The following is a 19,039-nucleotide window of genomic DNA, read 5'->3' as shown; positions in this document are numbered from 1 at the left end:
TACATTTAAAAGTGTTCCTACTATTTTGTCCACCCTATTCACATACAGTCAAGACCGAAATTATTCAAACCCCTAGCAAATTCTAACTTAAAGTTCCTTTTTAATGCAAATCAAAGCTGAGAAATTATTTTTTCCACAATGATACCTCTTGTACATCATCTTATCTTTTGGGAAACAACTGTGCCATTTCCAATAAAAAAAAACAAACACATTTCTGATTGACATAAAAGTAACTAAGTCAAAATTTGCAAGGGGTATGAATAATTTCAGGCTTGACTGTACATGAGGAGAGCAAAATATTGTGCATAAATACATTAAAGCATAAAATACAATTACAGTTTTGACCAGTAAAAATGCAGCTGTTTTTCATTTCAGAAGACCTTGGAGCTGCAAATGAATAATATATTGGAGGCAACTCGGGGGTAAATGAATAAATCTGCTCTAGGTGGGGATTTGGAGAGGGAGTGGAAAGTCTCATAGAGCTACAGCACTACACTGTGGTGAAGTCAGATATTGCACAATAGGAATGTAAAGAAGCAGTGGTTTATTACTCCAACAACTAGTTTGGTGTATGTCCTGGAAAGGATATGCTTTCTTTGTATAGTTTAAGTTGTCAAATATTCTAAGCATTGTGCAATGGATAACCTTCTCCTGAATGTTGCCTGAAAGAGGTCTGATTTTCATCAGACACATGCAGAGATACAACATTAGAAAAACATAGCTACATGACCTTAGCAAATTCCCACACTACATTTTGCACTCTGTCAATTCATCAGGAAATAGAATTGTTCTGTTTCCTGTTAAGAGGAGACCATGTGCATAATTGCTCCATCCATGCTGGAGATAATTAATATCAATGACCCCGCTGACGTTTCAAATGCATCATGTTGGGTTTAATGATGATGTGTCATAAGCAGCCGGAGGTGGAGACACCCAGCTCTGTGTTTTCTGGCAGACCCCGGCCAGGGGCTGCAGAGCTGACAGGCGAGACCAGGTGAATAATTGTCTATGGCATCTTATTATATTGCTGGCATGATCTGATTTACTCCAGCAGCAAATGGTGGGAAGAGACCCAGTGTCGTTGTGGGTATTGAATTAACGAGGTTTACGCACAAATGAACCCCACACTGACGGCAGATACATCATGCAAGATTAAAGAGGATTTCCATGTGGCTCTGATAGCTGTTCTGCTTGCTTCATTACACTATTGAATCACTCCGTATGTGTTGCACGCTCCTGTTGAGAATAGGTTTTATATTTCTCCCTGTATGTAGAAATGAGCTGGGTTGATGGCCTTTTGTAGGAAATCTTCCGGCCAGTGTAGCAGAAGAGAGGTTTTAACATGCAATAGAAAATGTGAAATATTTTTATTCCGGGAATCACTGCCTTAGCCCACATTTATCCCCACATTCAATGCTGATATGAAACTGTGATTTAAAAACAATAAATTCTTATTAAAATCAAGAGATAAGAATTTGCAATATTTAAATGTTTGTGTTTTTTACTTGTATTTTTCCTTCACTTGTATTCAGCCAAAACCGAAAATCATAGGTGACTAGTTTGAAAATTTTAAATTATGAACATCTGCACTCCTTTTCCTTAACAGTAATTCTATTTTATTTTTTCTAAATATTTGTGTGGCTTATATATCTTATTAAAAAGGAAAATATTTACAAAAATATCCGTAAAATAAATGCTAAAAATATGAATTGCGTCACGAACTCTGAACTACAACTCCAGAGCACGAAAAACACTGCTGCAAAGACTGAAGATTTGATTGGATCATTGTAATCCACGTGACTCAATTGGACGAATGGGGCAAGACCTCAACAGGAAGCGTTCCTGTAAGACAACTGACACAGCGTGAGAGCTGAAGTCAAGTCAACCAAAATATTATACATGTTAAACCGATGAAATATGTCCTTTTGTATCTTCAAACTATCGCATTCTGTTGTGCTTTTAATGTACTTTTGTGTCCGTGAAAGCAGCGGTTTGCCACGATGTTTCAGGCAGTCACTAAAACGCTTTCCGTAACATCAACCTCTCCAGTTTGTCGCGGAATATTGTTGGGTATTCGACATTATTGTAAGAAGACACCGACGAAGCTAAGAGTATCTGAGGCACTTTCGGGAGCAGATTTGGGAGCAAATGTCAAAGTACAGGTAACAACTGTGAACACTGTGTTCTTGCAGTAGCATGCTACTTATTTCCAGTTAAACCCAGGCTGCTGTGTCATAGTTTTGAGGATGTGATGGTCAAACCAGCTGCTTAAAGGCTCAATAATGCCTATTAATATCCATATTGTCATATTTTATAATTGTAATCATGCTGCACAAGGTTATGGGTTATCCTTGGCTTCTGAGATACACACAACTGTATGTTTTAGCTGTGAATTTGTTGTTAAACACTTGTTTTACCTGGATATCAGCTGACACTTTAGACACACTGAACTAATGCTACTAGTTTCACATTTTGCTTTTAAATATTACCAGTATACCACATTCTAGGTTTCTGACTGATGTATTTGATAAGGAATGAAAAGTTCTTAAATAACAACATCCTGGTTATACAAGCATAAAGAAGGTGTTTTGTGTTCCCAGATTAAAAGTGTGTTTGATTTGTCTCTCTGCTGCAGGGATGGGTTCGCTCTGTCAGACCTCAGAAAGCCAACGTCTTTCTCCATGTGAATGATGGAGCTCCTTGCAGCCGCTGCAAGTCATCACTGGTGCAGAGCTGAGTGATCCGTAAGCATGTCTATAACCAGTTTTTGATATAAGGTCTTCACAAACTTGAAATACTCAGATTGTCGTCACCTCTTTTATTTCTCCCTGATCTAAGGTCGCTGACATTTGGCAGTGCTGTTGAAGTCACAGGTATTCTCAAGAAAAGTCCGCACAAAAACAGCCAGTTGAACTAGAAGCAGACCAAATCAGTGTAATTGGAGAATGTAACCCTGTGGTGAGAACAAACATCTCGCACACTTTCACTTGCCTTCTGTGCTAGCTTCCAATTAAAGCACCTTCATGTTGCATCTGTTCATGTCGTCACTGTGAAACGCTTTAATATTGTTGTGTCATCTTCTTGTTTTGTCTCAGGATTTTCCCTTAAGATCAAAGAGAGACACGGCCTTGAGTACATTCGCCAGTTTCCTCATCTCAGGTGTAGCAACAAATGCTTCAGCTCTCTGCTGAGGATACGAAGCGAGGCCACTACAGCAATTCACTCGTATTCAAGGTGAGAAATCTGTAGAGCCGCTTTTAGCAGAATGCACAGTAAGGGGTTTTTGTTTGAATGTTGAGGGTTTTTTTCTTTTTTTTAAAATTTCTGTCAGGAAAATGATTTTGTACAGATCACACTCCCATCATCACCTCAAATGATTGTGAAGGGGCAGGGGAGCTCTTTCAGGTGAGGTGAGTGTGTAAAGATTTCAATTTTTTAGTTTTTGTGATCTCATTTGAATCAATCGGAGCTCTATTGTGAACAGAAGGATAAAGGACAGTGTTTGAAAACCTAAAACCTCTGCTTTTGTAACAGCCATCAGGCCTGATATGTAGAAGATGAGTATTTTCTCATGTACCAACCTTCCTGACTGTGTCTGGACAGCTTCATTTAGAAGTAATATCAGGGTGAGATAAAATATATGAATTTATCTGTAGTGCATCTTTTAAAATTCACATATTTAGCTTTAACATATTTGTGCCATACATGTACATTTAAGCACTTTTCATATTATGTCCTGTCGATCCGTCTCTTGCAGTGCTTTTCTCGAGTCTACACATTTGGTCCAACTTTTCGTGCCGAAAACTCCCAAGCAGACGACACCTGGCTGAGTTCTACATGGTGGAGGCAGAGATCTCCTTCACACAGTCAATAGAGGATCTCACTAAGGTATATTCTGTTATTGTCCTCTAATCTCAGCTCTAATCGAGTTAATACATTGGTTGACGTGTTATAGCCTGTTAACTGCCTTTCACTCAGCACATTTCACTGCAACAATAGAGCAATTTCTTACCTTTCTGAAAGCCTTTGAGATGTGCCATGCCATATGAACAGAGGGCTTTGATTAGTCTGTCATCTTTATTCGTTCACAAAGCTGCTTTACGTTCCTGTTGGGCATTACTTTGTCCACAAAAGTAGAAACTAAGTTGCGATGAAGTTGTCTGGCAACCTTTGATTAAAAGCCATCTCAGCTGAGTCATTATACGTGAGCATCTCGGAAAGAAGCGAGTTGATGTCATCACATAATCTCTGTGTACTGAGATTCAGTTTTTGCATTTACCTTGCGTGCCTTTTAAAGTTGCCCTTGTGCACAGCGCACAGAAAAAGCTTTAATTATTAAACTTGGCCTGCTCCTTTAGGTCATGGAGGGACATGTTCAAATCTGCCACCGAACATGTCTTGGCTCACTGTGTGGAGGATGTGGATTTGTTTCACAAGCATGTGACTCCTGGACACAGGGTGAGTCGTCGTGAAGGACACTCATTTAACTCGGGCACATAATCTGGCTCCTTACAGCAAGCAGCCATGACTATATCTGACTTCATGAATATCTTAGATTACATTTTTTCCTCTTGCATTCACAAGGACACGGTAGATGCTATGATGAAGAGCAGCTTCCCTGTGTAGTTTCTTATTTCTCTAAACATTGCATTCAGAATATATATTAGATAAAGAATAAAATGTAAAGATTGAAGGGCTTAAATCTATATACTCTCTACATTAAGGATTACCTACACTGAGGCTGTAGACATCCTAAACCGCAGCTCTGAGAAATTCACCTTTCCAACAGATGTAAGTGGCAATAGCTTTATTTTTTTCCTTTACAGAGCATATTTAATATCTACCTGAACTGTGTACAGTGTTTTCTATTAACATGTTCACTCCACATTAACCTCAGCTCTTCTTTTCTACAGTGGGGTTGCGACCTCAAGACGGAACATGAGAAGTACCTGGTGAAACATTGCGGCAACACTCCAGTCTTTGTCACTGATTATCCTTATGATCTGAAGCCGTTTTATGCAAGAGACAACCAGGACCATCCTGAGCGCACAGTAAGGCACAGCCGCACTGTTAAAAATGCAGAGGGAATCAATGATTTAGCCGCTCATTTCCTTCCTTGCACTGTCAGTTGAGCTATTGCGGCGATTTGCATATGTGAGCTGACGTCGGCTGTCGTTTGTGTGCAGGCAGCTGCAGTGGACCTTCTTGTGCCAGGGTTGGAGAGCTCTGTGGGGGCTCGCTGAGAGAGGAGAGGCTGGATCTGCTGAGTGCTCGGGCTGGAAGAGTAAGAAGGAATGATTTAGGAGTATTGGAAGCAGATTGTAATACATTTACACTCCACTTGTCGATGGCTGCACAGTTGTTTTAATTTTATTTTTTGGCGCTTTAGTCCTTTGAGATCAAGCACAGCCCTGATAGTGCACTCTTTCTTTCTTGCTGTTGCTGAATAAAATAAAGATCAGGTTAGTATATGCATCATGTACAACAACTCGGACATCATTTTATTAATTTGCACCATCACAGAGAGCAGCAATTTTACAGATGTCAGCTCTGTAAACACAGACTAACTTCTATGAATGGTAGCAGGTTTTTTTTTTTTTTTAAGCTCCTGACTTTCCACAGATATTCAGTGGCAGGAAACTACCACTTAAATTGCATTTCATTAACTTGCATGTTTATATATTACAAATGTATATAGAATAAGCCTTAATGCCTTGAAATTACATTATAAATATACTGTGCAACGTAAAGAGGTCATTTTTGACCAGCAGCTGTTACAATTAATGACTTTATTCTTCTCTAGGGCTGGATTGGAGGACATCTACAGCTGGTAAACAACAAAAACTCAAATTTACATTAGCAGTATTTATAAAGAAATTATCTTACTAACAGATTCCTCATGACATTTTCATGTATTTGCAGGTATCTGGACTTGAGGCGTTTGGCTCCGTCCCTCACGGTGGCTTCGGACTGGATTTGAGCGATATTTGCAGTGCATTCTGGGTGTTGACAACATAAAAGACGTCATACCTTTCCCAAGATTTTCTCATTCTTGTCTTCTATGAAACTGAATTTGAGCCCGTTGGATGAGTTCATTAAGTTGTTTGTTGCTGTCTGTGAAACATAAAATAAACATCTTATTCAGCTTTGTTTTAATTTGTGTCACTTGTTTGGTTTTTAAATATCACTTTTGAATGTACTTGCACCTGCAATATGAAAACACAGAATATTAGAATTAGAAATTTTCTTTGTGAAAATGGAATTTGTTTCCTTTATTTTATTATTTTGTGTGCATGGCATTCCTGCAGTAGTGTATGGCCAGGGTCATTATTGTTGGTAGCATCATATTATAGTTTTTGGCATGTTACATGTCCATATGTAAACACAATGTAAGGAGCATGTTAAGTTCCCAAACGCTCCACCAGATGGTGCCTTTTCCATTTATTCTAGAAAGAAATCGCGATTTTTTTTGTCAGCCCACTGTGATGACTTTGTGAATGTTATATTTTCCCCAAAGCGCAACAAACGCAGGAATCTCCTCTTTTTTTTGCAATTTTTATGCGTAAAAATATTTGGAAAGGCATACAAGTTTGAGGTAATCATTAGCATTAGTATTAGCAAGTATTTTGTTCCACAGAATTGATTAAACATCTGCTCTGTGTGAACATCACAGACACTATATTATAGCTGGGTAGGTTTTATTTAGACTCATTCGGGGATCTTGGAGCTGTTTGTGGAAATCAGTTCTCCCATCCTGTTCGTCCCAGCGCAGCCCATCCCTCTCTCTGCTCGGTGGGCGTGGTGTGAGTTGGGAAAACAAATTGCAGACATCCTATGATACTTCCTCACCCTTCATCAGTTGAGTTTCCCCGCGGCTCGTCGTCAGCTGGCCGTGCGTAATTCCCCAAGAGTGGAGTTGCACCGTTTTGCGCGCCGGGTATTTTTATTTTTTTTCTCGCCACAACACCACCAGGAGCGGCTGGCTACATCTCCGACCAGCACTACTTTGATTTTATATCAAATGGGGGGAGCAGACTGCACCAGCGTGAGCCAAACGCCGACAGCACTTTGAACAGGCGAGCTTCAGGAGCCGTCATGTACTAGTGACAGACGGCAGTTGTAGAGCAAGAAGAGGCAGCAGACACTGACAAACATGAGCGGAGGAGAAATCATCTTCCAAGGCTGGCTGAGAAAATCACCGCCGGAGAAAAAACTAAGGAGATATGTAAGTTAAACAGACTTCCGCTTAGTTTTCTTCTTCTTCTTCTTCTGTGTTTAGAAGTTTGACTGGAGCTGGAGTAATCACATTTCTCTGGTTGCTTTCTCTGTTAAATGGGCCCTTTGTGTTCTTGTTCATCTGCATCTCAAAGTGATGTCAATCTCAGGTATTTAAAGTCCAGTAGCAGCAGGTGCATCACACCACTATCGAAACCTGTACTCCTTTTCAAGTCATGCAAGAGGCACATAATTCCTGATTCTGAATATAGAAATGTATGCCAAATTGCAGTTGTCAGGTTTTTCATGGAAGGCAACCCACTGTGGGGTCCAGAGATAACACAGAGGTAAGCCTGGTGTAATGCTCGACAGCTGTCTGTAATATCTGAGATGCACACAAACTGCCATTTGGCTTTATCTGAGCATGATGAGGTAATGCCTAATCAAGCATTGATGTGACCAGTTATCATCTGAGCCAAGTCGACTAATGTCACAACAATGGTGATAACTGCACAACACTTGAGCGCCTTGATAAGGCCGCGTAAGCCAAAGCTGCTCGCCTCTTGCTGGGTGCCGGGCAGGGAATGGCTGCAAATCAGATAATAGGATTTATGGAGGCAGATAGAACCATGAGACAATCTCCTATAAATACAGCTGTCCGCTGTTTATGTATGGTGTTGCATTACAGGCCTCTCCATGTTCTTGCTAGCTGACTTCGCCATGATGTCATCTCTCTGTTTCATCTGGAAATCCATCCTTGAATGTCTTCAAATGCACCCCCCTCCTTTACTCCTCTCCTGTCATTTCCTCATTGTCTTCCACTTAAAGCTGGCTAATGTTTACACAGAGACCACCGTGGCAGTATGGAACAGCAGCTGCAACGGTGCAGAGTAGAATGCTTTGCTTGGTTACAGTACTTTATAAACAACAGGAGAGAGAGAGAGAGAGAGAGAGAGAGAGAAAACTCACAAGACAGGATAGAGCTGCCAACATAATGGTCTGCAGGCAAGAGAGCAGGGAACAGCCTCTCAGCCTTTCTCACCCTGACTTTCACCCTGACTTTCACCATGAGAAAAAACCTATGAACAACTGCACAGACACACGCACACACACACACACACACACATACACACAAACGCACGCAGTTTCAGCCAGAAAACAGTGTCATGAGATAGTGTCCAGAACAGGCAGACTTGTGAATGTGATAATCTGTCCATCTGAAATTCCTTCCACTTAAAGTCAGTCTTCGGACAATCGGGGCCATTTACTCACCAGTGTTACTGTCATCTGACGTAGTTAAGTTAATGTACAGGGATATTTTCAGATACTACTTGCATACACTCCCAGACATTCCAGCCTCAAGGTGTGTTTTGTTTTGGAATATGGTAATAAGTTCGATCACTCATTATATCGGAATGAGATGAGGAGGCGTAGCTGCCAAATGCTGTGACAGTTTGTACCCTTGTGCTTTTCATAGGTGATTATTTGCAACGATGAAAAGGCGTTTTAATTCTTAACAACACCTCCCCTGTCAATATTCAACCCCCTTTCTGCCACAAAGTTCCTTCTGGAGCCAGATGAAGCCTGTGTTTGTTAATCAGTAGTTAGTCGGTGAAATGATTTGTTATTGCACAAAAAGGGAAAAAAAGAAAAAGCAGTCCCCTGTGACTTTCCGCAGATGGTTTCTGAGAATGTGGCACACGGCCGTGCATGTTTTCTGCAGCAGTAGAATCCAGTGCAGGATAAGGAAAGAGTAAAAAAACTGGTACTACCACTGCATGTCTGGCATGCAAATTGTATGCAAAGCAAAACGTCAGCAGATAGAGCCTACATGCAACTGGTGGTGGAGACAGGAGACAACATGTTTATACGCAGCAACAAGCATGACTAGTCCCAGTTAAATGTTTTCTAATTGTTTACAAATGTAATTAACTTTCAGCGGTGACTCACTCGCTCTACAACGGCCCCTTGCTGCACAAACACATGATGAGTATAAACTTTCTGTGCCCCCCCCCCTCCTCGTCCTCCTCGAACATGTGACAGCGGCACTGCAGACATGTGTAGTCAATTTTCACACACACACACACACACACACACACACACACACTGCATCTCCACAATATAAGGAAAACAGTCATGGTGGAAATGTGTCAGAGCTGCTAAAGGAATCACTTAGTTGGAGTTTTGATCTGTTGTCGGGGGCTGACCGAGGCTCCAGAGGTGGGCAGTGTTTAAAGGCAGGTGGGAGTGGCCTGTTTGCTTTTTTTGAACGATGTCCAGAATAAGCAGAAGGAACATGAAAACAACTGACGAATCCAGCACTCACCCGGTGCCTCTTGCATAGCTCTGCTGAGGTCATTTTACTCATCAGTTAGCGGTCAGACGATATGCTTCATCATGTCTGCCGTATTCAGCCCCCAAACAATCTTTCATTTGTAGCTGCTGCTTAGCAAACAACCTCCTTTCTATCAAGTAATGCGGTACAAAGGCAATTCTTGACGCTTTTTATCTTGTAATAAAGGTCAGAAAGCCTCTTCTTACCCCTTCCTCTCTTCGTATTTAGAATGGGACACTCCTTTCTGACCTTCATTGTTGACATATGCGCAACAAGAAGTCACCTAAATGAATCATGCATGCATGAAAAGTGCCCACCATGAATCATAAATGTGACATGTCATACCGTGAACAGTTTATTGCCTGTACTCAGATTCAGGATCGAATCGCTGTGAGCTAAATCCTCCCATCGCCGTTGTTGTCTGACATCACAAACGTGTCTGTTCAAATACAGTAAAGCATTGCCACATTCCAGACAGATCATATCGGCAAGGTGATATCGGCTGCGTTTTCTTTCTCCCGCCTACGGTTTCAAAGGGCTTTACTGTCTTGCCCTTGTGGATGGCACACAAGAGAAGAGAGGTGGAGGGTGGAGGGGGGGCAGTTGCTTGGGTTTTAAAGGCAGAGCAGAGCAGAGCAGCAGTGGTGGCCTGTGTCCCACTGTCAGCTGCCGGGTCTGCTGTTGTTTTGCAGAGGGGCTTTGGGAAGTCCTTGCCCTCAGAGGTCAACACTGAACGCCTCCCAGTTCCTGCTTTGACAGACACCCAGCGCTCGCACAGACATTTTCCTTGTTCCATTTCATTTGTGGGCCTTTCCCCATAAGCGACAAAGCTGGGGTGGCTTGATGTGACTGCAGTGTCAAAGTCAGATTAGTTTATTATCGTTAGATATGTTCACCTAAAGGGATACTTGTGAGTGACATAAGATTGCAAACTACTACCATTTTCATTGTTGGTCAATCTATTGATCATTTTTAACCTCATTTATCCCGGAATGCTCCATACTGAGGATAAACATTTTCTTTGATCAGATTAATTGTTTATTCTTTGATATAGTTTCCTGTCATATTCTTTTCAAGAGTATACTTACTTAATACTTCATTGACACAGAGGAAATTAGTGCATAAACGTCACAACTTTTTGTCACTAAATCATACTTTTTCTATTTTTGCCTCTCCAACCCCGGCATCTTTCTTTCACATTTGTCTCTCATTGTAAAACTCCAAAAATGGCCTTTTTTTGAACTTTTGTCATAATATGCTGCTCTTTGCCATGACTCTGTGATTGAGCCTTTGTGTTTTTTGCTCCAAAATGTAATTATTTCACCAACAGCATATGCCAGACTTCCCTTGACTGGTACCTACAGGAAGTGTTGTGACAGAGGTCCCATGACAGGGAAGGAAATTAAATTGCTCTGCGAGTATATAAATGCATTTCCATCTATCAAGACTTTATCAGCTGAGCTTACAATAGTACTGTTCTGAAGGAAATTAGATCCCATTGATTTTTTTTTCTTGTGTTTTGGACCTGCAGTGAGAATGTGTTTGGTTTTTTGCTGAACCCTCAGAAAGCACACTAACACAGAGGTGACAGTTTCATAAAATGGTGCCTAAAATAAAAATGAGTCCAACAGCAACAACAACATGGTTCATAAACAGCTGACTCAGGCAACTTCTTGTGATTAATCTGCTTTAACTTCTGACCCTTCTGCTCTTTCAGAGATCTGCAATTGTTACAGTTCAGGAAAACACAGAGCGACCATAAACAAATAGTTGATTTTGCATCTACATTCTGTGTGTTTTTTTTTTTGTTTTTTTTTTTTTTACATTGTTCTGACAATAACAGTGACTGCTAGGAGCTAGAGCTTGCATGTCAAATGACTGTCATTAGCATTGGCCTTCTGAAGTTCATGGCTTTGCAGCCTTAATATAAGTCTGTAGAAATGTCTTTTAGTCTCCCACTCAGCAATAAATGAACACATAGAACTTCAGAATGATGCAGAAATTCAGAAACATCATGAGTAAATGTGAAAACTATTTTAGTCATTTCTCACAAATTGGGTGCAAACATTTGAGGTTAAATGTGTGATGCTTGCTTATGCATGTGTCTATTAGTTGGCAGTGATAACTAGAAATGTCTGTCAGCAAGAAAAAACGTATGTGGTGGCTTTTCTTCAGAGGAAGTTGTTCATGGCTTTTGTTGTGGTGCTGGGGTCTTAAAAATGACACTTGTTAGGAGGAAGACTATTTGTGGAGCTGTTGTATGTCACACTAATCTTGTTCCAGTTAAAAAAAAAAAAAACACCCAGTGGTGAGACATGAAGAGGAAAAAGGAAAATGTATTTTTGTAAAAATTGTATGTGCATTGCTCTGCTTGTTGATATGTCCTTTGAAAATATAGACACTACTGTTCAAAGGTTTAGGGTCACCCAGACCATTTCATAGTTTTCCATGAAAACTCACACTTTTACTCATGTGCTAACGCAATTGCACAAGAGTCTTCTGATCATCAATTAATTCAATTCAGTTCAATCAACACCTTTAGCTAACACAATGTAGCATTAGAACACAGGAGTGGTGGTTGCTGAAAATGGATCTCTATACTCCTATGTAGATATTCCAAATTGAAAATCAGCCGTTTCCAGCTAGAATAGTCATTTACCACGTTAACAATGTCTAGACTGTATTTCTGATAAATTTAATGTTATCTTCATTGACAAAGATATTTCTAAGTGACCCAAACCTTTTGAACAGTAGTGTAATTATTTAGAAATATTAGATTTTTTTCAGTTTTGTTCTGCCTTTTGAAGTAAGGTCTTCTACACCTCAGTGTGCCTTGCAGGAATTTATGATGATAGAGAGGAACAGATTTTAAACTGTTTTTGTTAAGCATGTTTTTTGAGACAATAGTGTAACTGTTAGAATAATACAGTTAAGCTTGCATGAACCTGCCTAATGTGGAAAAAAATGCATGAACAAAGATATTTGATCAGATAATTAAGAGCTGGCACACTGCAAGGCAAATCCTTCTCACTGTAAACACAACATCTTGTATAACTGCAATAAAAGGGCATTGGTCAAACAAACCATGCAGTTGTAGATACCGTAATTAAAATTTCTGTTGTGTATATCTTCCCAGACACATTGTTTTTATGTCAAGTGGGAGTCAACCAGTCACTTTGGTCTAAATTTGAAGATATTGTATGACCTATAGAGGAAGTTGCATTGGGAAATATAAGCCTAAAATAAACACCTCTAGAACATGTTAAAAATAGACTGATATGATTAATTATCTTTTGGTTTCATGTGAAACACTTTATCTTGCTGTGATAGTTTGTAGGAGTAGAAAATGCGTAAGCAAAGTGCATTTGGGCTGAGCTTGTGGTACAGGTGGTTAAAGTAGTCAAAACGAAACACAAGTGTCTCGTTATCGCTACTGATCAATAATTTGATTTAAGGAAACTCTGCAACAGTGGAAAAAAAAAAACAAGTGGCTTGTGCTTCATTTAAATTATTATTTTTGTATGTGGCTGTAAGACCCACCCATACAAGCAGCCACAATGATGAAGTTGTGTTGTTTTTCAATTGTGAAACTCTTTAACATCCTTAGTGTTTTTTCAGTGTCTTTGTGCCTTTACTGGACTTATTATAGACAGAGCCTAGAGATTAGTTCCTTCTGAAAACCCAGACGCTGATGAGTCATTGCAATTCAGTTGTAGGAACTGAAGTTTCCCACTACGGGGGTTCAGATAAATATAAACTCTGGCTAATGCAACCAATATATAAATAAGGATAGATAAACAAGATAAATAAGGCAGTGCATGTCCACAGAGACTCTGATGTTGATTACTGTTAGATGTGAAACCAAGGTTTTACGTGACACAGATCTTTATCATAGACCTACAGTAGTTTTTTTTTTCTACTAGACTTACTTATTTTTATTATATTTATTATTATACTTTAGAAACTTGGTGCTCATATGTTGGAGATATTAAAAGACTTTGGTTCTGGAAATGTTAGCAGATATTTATGTAGTTATCAGATTTAGATGGTTAGCATGTGCCAGATTTACTGTCCAGCTTGCTCCCACTAACCCTTGTTCACTCCCATCTCCCCTCAACCTCTTTTTCCTACTTTCCCATGACATGCTGGAGTAGTGTTGTCTGAATAAATCTTCACCACTCTGTTTGTTTCCCATAAACACTCTATTGCTGAACCTGGACAAAATGTATTGGGCAACTTGAACTCTATGCTACCTTTACACAACCCGACTGTTATTAACTGATGAAATTTCATTGTCAGTATTTTTACCATGTTATGTTGAGTATGTGGGCCATGATAAAGAACCACCCTAGTTTTGTTTGGTTGCTCAAATGACAGCATGTCATGTCACAAGTGAAAAGACAACAGTTATACATAGACTTGTGATGCTACTAAGTGTAGAAGGCACTGACGCAAATCTTATTATTGCAAAGCTGACAAAGAAAATGTTTTTCATCATGCTGACCATCAAAATGGTTACACAAATCACTGAAAAATTACATTGTTTTCTCCTGTGACTACATTTCCGAGTGACACAGCAAACTGTTTACAAGATACTTAGCTGAGCATCAAGAATAAAACACTTATGAAGTCTTTTTTTCCCCCCAGTGGGTAATTATAATCCATCGGTTATTAGTTGCTTTTTATAATAATTTACAGAGTGATCTGTATAAATGTAGTAAAAAAATGTATTAAATGTGTCACTAATTAGCTACACTGCATTAATGCTTCTTTAAATTATGACTGAATAATAGTATTTTAAAAATACTTCTGTATAAGAGTTATATAATCATACATTTGCAAATCTTTTGGTGTCTTTTTTTAAATTAATTTTAATTAATGTTTCTCTTCAATTTAAAGATATACAACCAGAGTGTAAGGCAAGTGCAGCACTTAAGTAATCTCAAAACAAAATATTTTAACATTAAGACAGAAGGAGACATTAATTCTGTGGAGGATTATAACAGAAAGACAATACCAAGAAAGGAGAAAAATTGCATGGATCAAAAAAAGGCAGCATCATGAATTTGAGATGCCTATCTAATTGACACAGATGCGCACATATTTTTTTTAAGTTATCATTATCAGCAGCCTAAAAGTATAAATGATAACACTAATGATGAAATGATTTGTTCCTTGAATTGCTTTAGAGTGCACTTCACAATACCTGAATTAAAGTAACCGCTGGAAAAAGTGTGTTTGTTGATTCAATAAAGTAAACTCCAGATTTCATACTCCACTAATCATGAATAATATTAGCATTGTGCAACTGTAAGCATTACTCCCCGTGCTGAGCTGGTTTGTGCCTGCTGGTGTGTTCCAGCTGCATGATAGCATTTCCAGTGTATTTACTGATGTCATACATGCAGGATCCTGAATCTTTAATGATGCACACAGCTGGTGGAGGAGAGCCGGCAGCGTCATAGAGACACAGTGATATTTGCACAGATTAGGGTGCTGAGGTCAGACGTTTCCCCATGTACGTCTGCTCTGTGGACCCCTCCCATTTTTAATTGTTTTTCCATTCACGGTTGTGCATCTACAACTACCCTGCAACGCGTTTCAAAGACCGGGAGATGTTCGCAGTGTGCCCTGCGTACGCAGACGTGTATGAGCCGACGCAGATGGCAGAGGCAGTGGAAGCAACACAAAGAGTTCTGATTAAAAATAATGCCTCCCGTTAGTCAAACTGTCAGGGTGGGCTCACGCTAAATAAGCCCAGCCTTTTGCTGATACGGAGACACGGCGAGAGATTACTCATTTTCCTAATGATGGAACTGTTCGGCTGTAAATTGAGGCTGATTATATCTACTGAGAGCTTTTCAGAGGTTGTTTTTCATAGGATGTGGAGCAGATTTCACAGATCATTGCCCCCATGAAGTGAGTGAATGAGGACTGTAGGTACCGAACGCAGCATCCCTCTTAATCATCGTCACACCTGTAGGATGGAGCTTTCTATCACAGTCATATGATGACGTTGTATCTATTTGCCACAGTATTGTGAAAGCTGTATCACATCTAGGTCTGCTCTCCATGTACTAAATGAGTTTCAAAGCTGATGTCTGGCTTTAAAGGAGATTGTGAATTTGGTAATTGCACAAATTACGGAAACATCATTTTCAAATGTCCAAATTTCCTCTCTGGAGGTCTGTATTTGCACTCCATTGCTAACCTTGCACCGTCTTTATTAACACACATGAATTTATGGGCCTGTTTGGGTCTTATCTTCTTGTGTTATGTTTTGCAGCTGTCTTCTTTCCGAGGTCAGTGTTTTGACTATTGGGAAACCTGAGCAGTTTGATTTAAACTGCAGCAGTGCTCTAATGCATTCGCTGGATTTAAACGTCTGTAGTTTTATACTCTGAGAATCTCTGTTTAACATCCTTTCATGTTTACCTTATTGGGCACATGGATTGGACAAACCCAGGAGCATCTGGATCTTTTCACCACTCGAGACAGGTAATGGGCTTGAGCTGCTGAAGAGGCACACTGTTGGCACACTGTTGGACTTTGTTTTGTTTGTCACCTGAATTGATTGGAAATGCTCCAGAAACATCTTTTATAAACTTTGTCTGGGGTAGATGTCTGCTTAACATCTCACTCAGAGCCAAGATGTAGAACCCTGTGTGAATCGTACGTCTTCCAAGGAACCGTTTGTGTTTTATTTAAGCTCATATAAACTGATGTCATGTAGGTAAATATTGGTACATGGAACCTGGTAAGCACAGAGGAAGAAGACAGACCTGCTTTTTGTGGATTATGCAGCTCCTTTGTGACAAATTAGACATATTCATATTCTGTTTTTCATGAATTTTCTGTTAGAAATGTCCCAATTTTTCAATAGCTTGGAAACCACTATAATGCAAATTTGAAATGTGTTACTTTGCTGTGTGAATGACAAGACAATATTCTTCAAATGTAACTCGATTGCATTCCCTCACTTGGTGAAACTCCCGTCTGTTTCTGGAATGTGATGCGATGTGTGACCCACTATTGATTAGGACTGAATAATCAGGGCTCTGTCGTCATTGTCTGTCCAGCGTTGTCCCCTCTCGCTGCATTAACCGGAATCACAAGTGTTTAGGCATTCGCTCGCACAATCGTGGCCATTTTAACAGTCCCACATTCTAATTCATGCATTGCAAAGTGGCCTCCACTGCTGTTCTTTTGTTGAGGGTAGATTTCTGGAAAAAAATGATGAAATTCTGGCATTATTCAGGCACCAGAAGGGACAAGAAATTAAGTCACTTGTGTGCTAAATTTTGTTCTTTTGTCTTAACTAACTTTAATATGCAAGGGAGCAGAACCTAAAGAACAGATGCAGGATGAAGGCATTGGAGGTCTGCTGTGTTTGCTGTCCTCACTGAGAACCAATCGCCAAAAAAAAATTATATAACGTAATTTCCGGACTATAAGCCGCTACTTTTTTCTCACGCTTTGGACCCTGCGGCTTATACAAAGATGTGGCTAATGTATAGATTTTTACGTGCGAGCTTCATGCCATCATTTAGTTTAGCCTCGTCACATCAGACCAATAAAATTACCAAACAGGTCACAGTGGACCATTGACACTGTTTGAATTAAATCAAACACACACTAAATTCTTCAGATCAATCATTCTGTGCTTCATGCACACACCCTCATCATGGAAAACAACACGAAGAAATGCGTATGATGCAGCTGTTGCAGGCCAAGCCTGCTCTCCTTTAACCTAGGCAGGTTACGGTGTGTGTGTGTGTGTGTGTGTGTGTGTGTGACGTGAGAAGGAGCGCTGCAGCTGTGTGTGTGTGTTGCAGATACGAATGTGGAAATGGAGGCAGAGTGAAATGCACCACGATGACATACAATACGATACAATAAAAAACTTAAAGATAAGTTTTAGCGCTAAGCGCACTAGCTTAGCGTGTTGGAGTTGGCAGCGTGCGTGGACTGACTCCATGTGTTTCACTGCCGTGTTGCAGGCACTGTTCGAGAAGAAAGTATGTATTTAATTACAAGTTAACTAAAATCTTTCAGTGTAAATATCTCATGTTACAACGTGGACACCTGCAGCTTATAGTCAGGTGTGCCTTATATATGTACAAAACTTTTTTCTTTTTAAATTTAGTGGGTGCGGCTTATATTCAGGTGCGCTCAATAGTTCAGAAATTACGGTATACTAAAAAAAGCTTAATAAATAATGTTGCAATGTGCTTGACAAGGAAAAATATTGTAACTCAAGACTGGTATCTTTTCAAACATTTTTTTAATACAATTTAACTGTTATGGCCAAGCCCATTTGCATTTCCATGCATTCCATGTGTTATTAGTGCGTCATCATCTGATAAAATGGAGGACATATTGGAAGAGACATCCAGATTCCAGCTAAGTAAAGATGACAACATGTACATCTCTGTGTCATAGCTTGATCATTATAACTGCTGGCAATAGGTGGGAAAGTGTGCAAAAACAAGGTGGTTCCAATGCTGTGTCGCAGCTCCACAGTGCCAGTGTTTGTGCAGCTGTGTAGTGTATGTACTGCAGCAGCAGGTAAACCAGAGGAGGCCGAGTCAAAGGCAACAACCTGCTGTCTCCTCCCACTGCTTTAATAGGATCAGAGGTAAACAAGACTATTCTGACCTAACATATGTGTGTAGCTCCACTGTTTGCATATGCACATTTAAAAACATGTTGACTGATGCTTATCGTGTGGCCTGTTGACACAGCCTACTCCTAAACACACACAATGTATTGCTGTGCAGCTGTAAAAGCCACACTTTGGGTAATTGTTTAGGCCACGACCATGTCCAAGTTCATTAATCCATGTTATTATGATGGCAGAGTGATGAACTGGCTTCAAACACACGAGACTGGGCTCATTTTTACTGTCTTTCACAGTAGATGCACAAAAACAGTAGATGATTGCTGTGACTTATTTGCTATGACTGTGTATTAATCTTCCAAAGGAGAACTAATAACACATACCAGACAATCGCATCCCGTTTGTTTCTGCAAACAGAGAGCTTTTGTATGAATTGGTTTGTTTTTCCACAGAATCATTGTGTTGCGTTCTGCCAGAAATAGAAAAAAACATGTCTACTTATCAACATCCAAAGAAACAAAAGGAACTGGCAAGTCAAAGCTGTTTTGATCGTATTTTTAGAAGCAAACTTGCTGAAAATATTGTTTTGTGTGGTTTTGTTATTAGATGTTTTCCTTCCCAGTTGTCTAAAATAGATGCAGACTTGCTAGCCTTTGTACTCTTCTGCTGTCTCTCTGTATCCCTCGCTGGCTCAGCACAGAGCAAATGAAACTGTTGGAACAAGGTAGGATCAAGCCTTTATGGGGTGATTGAATGAGACTGAAGGGACTAAACGCTGTACCTTCATAGCTACGGGTGGCTGCCCTTCTTGGGAACCTCAAGTGCCGGCAGGCCGCTTGTAAATATATGTTTTCAGCCTAGAGTCAGTC

At 39.9% G+C, this 19,039-nt stretch overlaps 1 protein-coding gene, 1 long non-coding RNA gene and 1 pseudogene across 4 annotated transcripts in view; all 3 read left to right on the top strand.

Annotated features, from left to right (window-relative positions):
• The window catches only part of gab2 (GRB2-associated binding protein 2), a 56,595-nt gene that overhangs the window by 15,435 nt on the left and 22,121 nt on the right, over positions 1-19,039 (top strand). Inside the window, exon 1 of one of the 3 annotated variants that reach the window (XM_022189078.2) lies at positions 6,794-7,225. The exons of 1 other annotated variant lie outside the window; for it this stretch is intronic. In XM_022189078.2, the coding sequence (XP_022044770.1) occupies positions 7,154-7,225 (72 nt within the window). In that variant the 5' untranslated portion in view covers positions 6,794-7,153. Of the gene's footprint in view, positions 1-6,793; positions 7,226-19,039 lie in introns of those variants that run through there. One more of the 3 variants, XM_022189077.2, reaches the window with a different exon arrangement.
• LOC127536676 (uncharacterized) lies at positions 1,997-2,901 on the top strand. The gene is made up of 3 exons (XR_007945773.1): positions 1,997-2,162; positions 2,636-2,744; positions 2,839-2,901. It is a non-coding gene; the product is annotated as an uncharacterized LOC127536676 (long non-coding RNA).
• LOC127536721 (probable asparagine--tRNA ligase, mitochondrial) lies at positions 3,172-6,156 on the top strand (annotated as a pseudogene).

The sequence above is a fragment of the Acanthochromis polyacanthus genome, chromosome 13 (genome assembly GCF_021347895.1).
Source record: "Acanthochromis polyacanthus isolate Apoly-LR-REF ecotype Palm Island chromosome 13, KAUST_Apoly_ChrSc, whole genome shotgun sequence".
Classification (NCBI taxonomy): Eukaryota; Metazoa; Chordata; class Actinopteri; family Pomacentridae; genus Acanthochromis; species Acanthochromis polyacanthus.
This window is presented reverse-complemented; position numbering and strand designations above follow the sequence as displayed.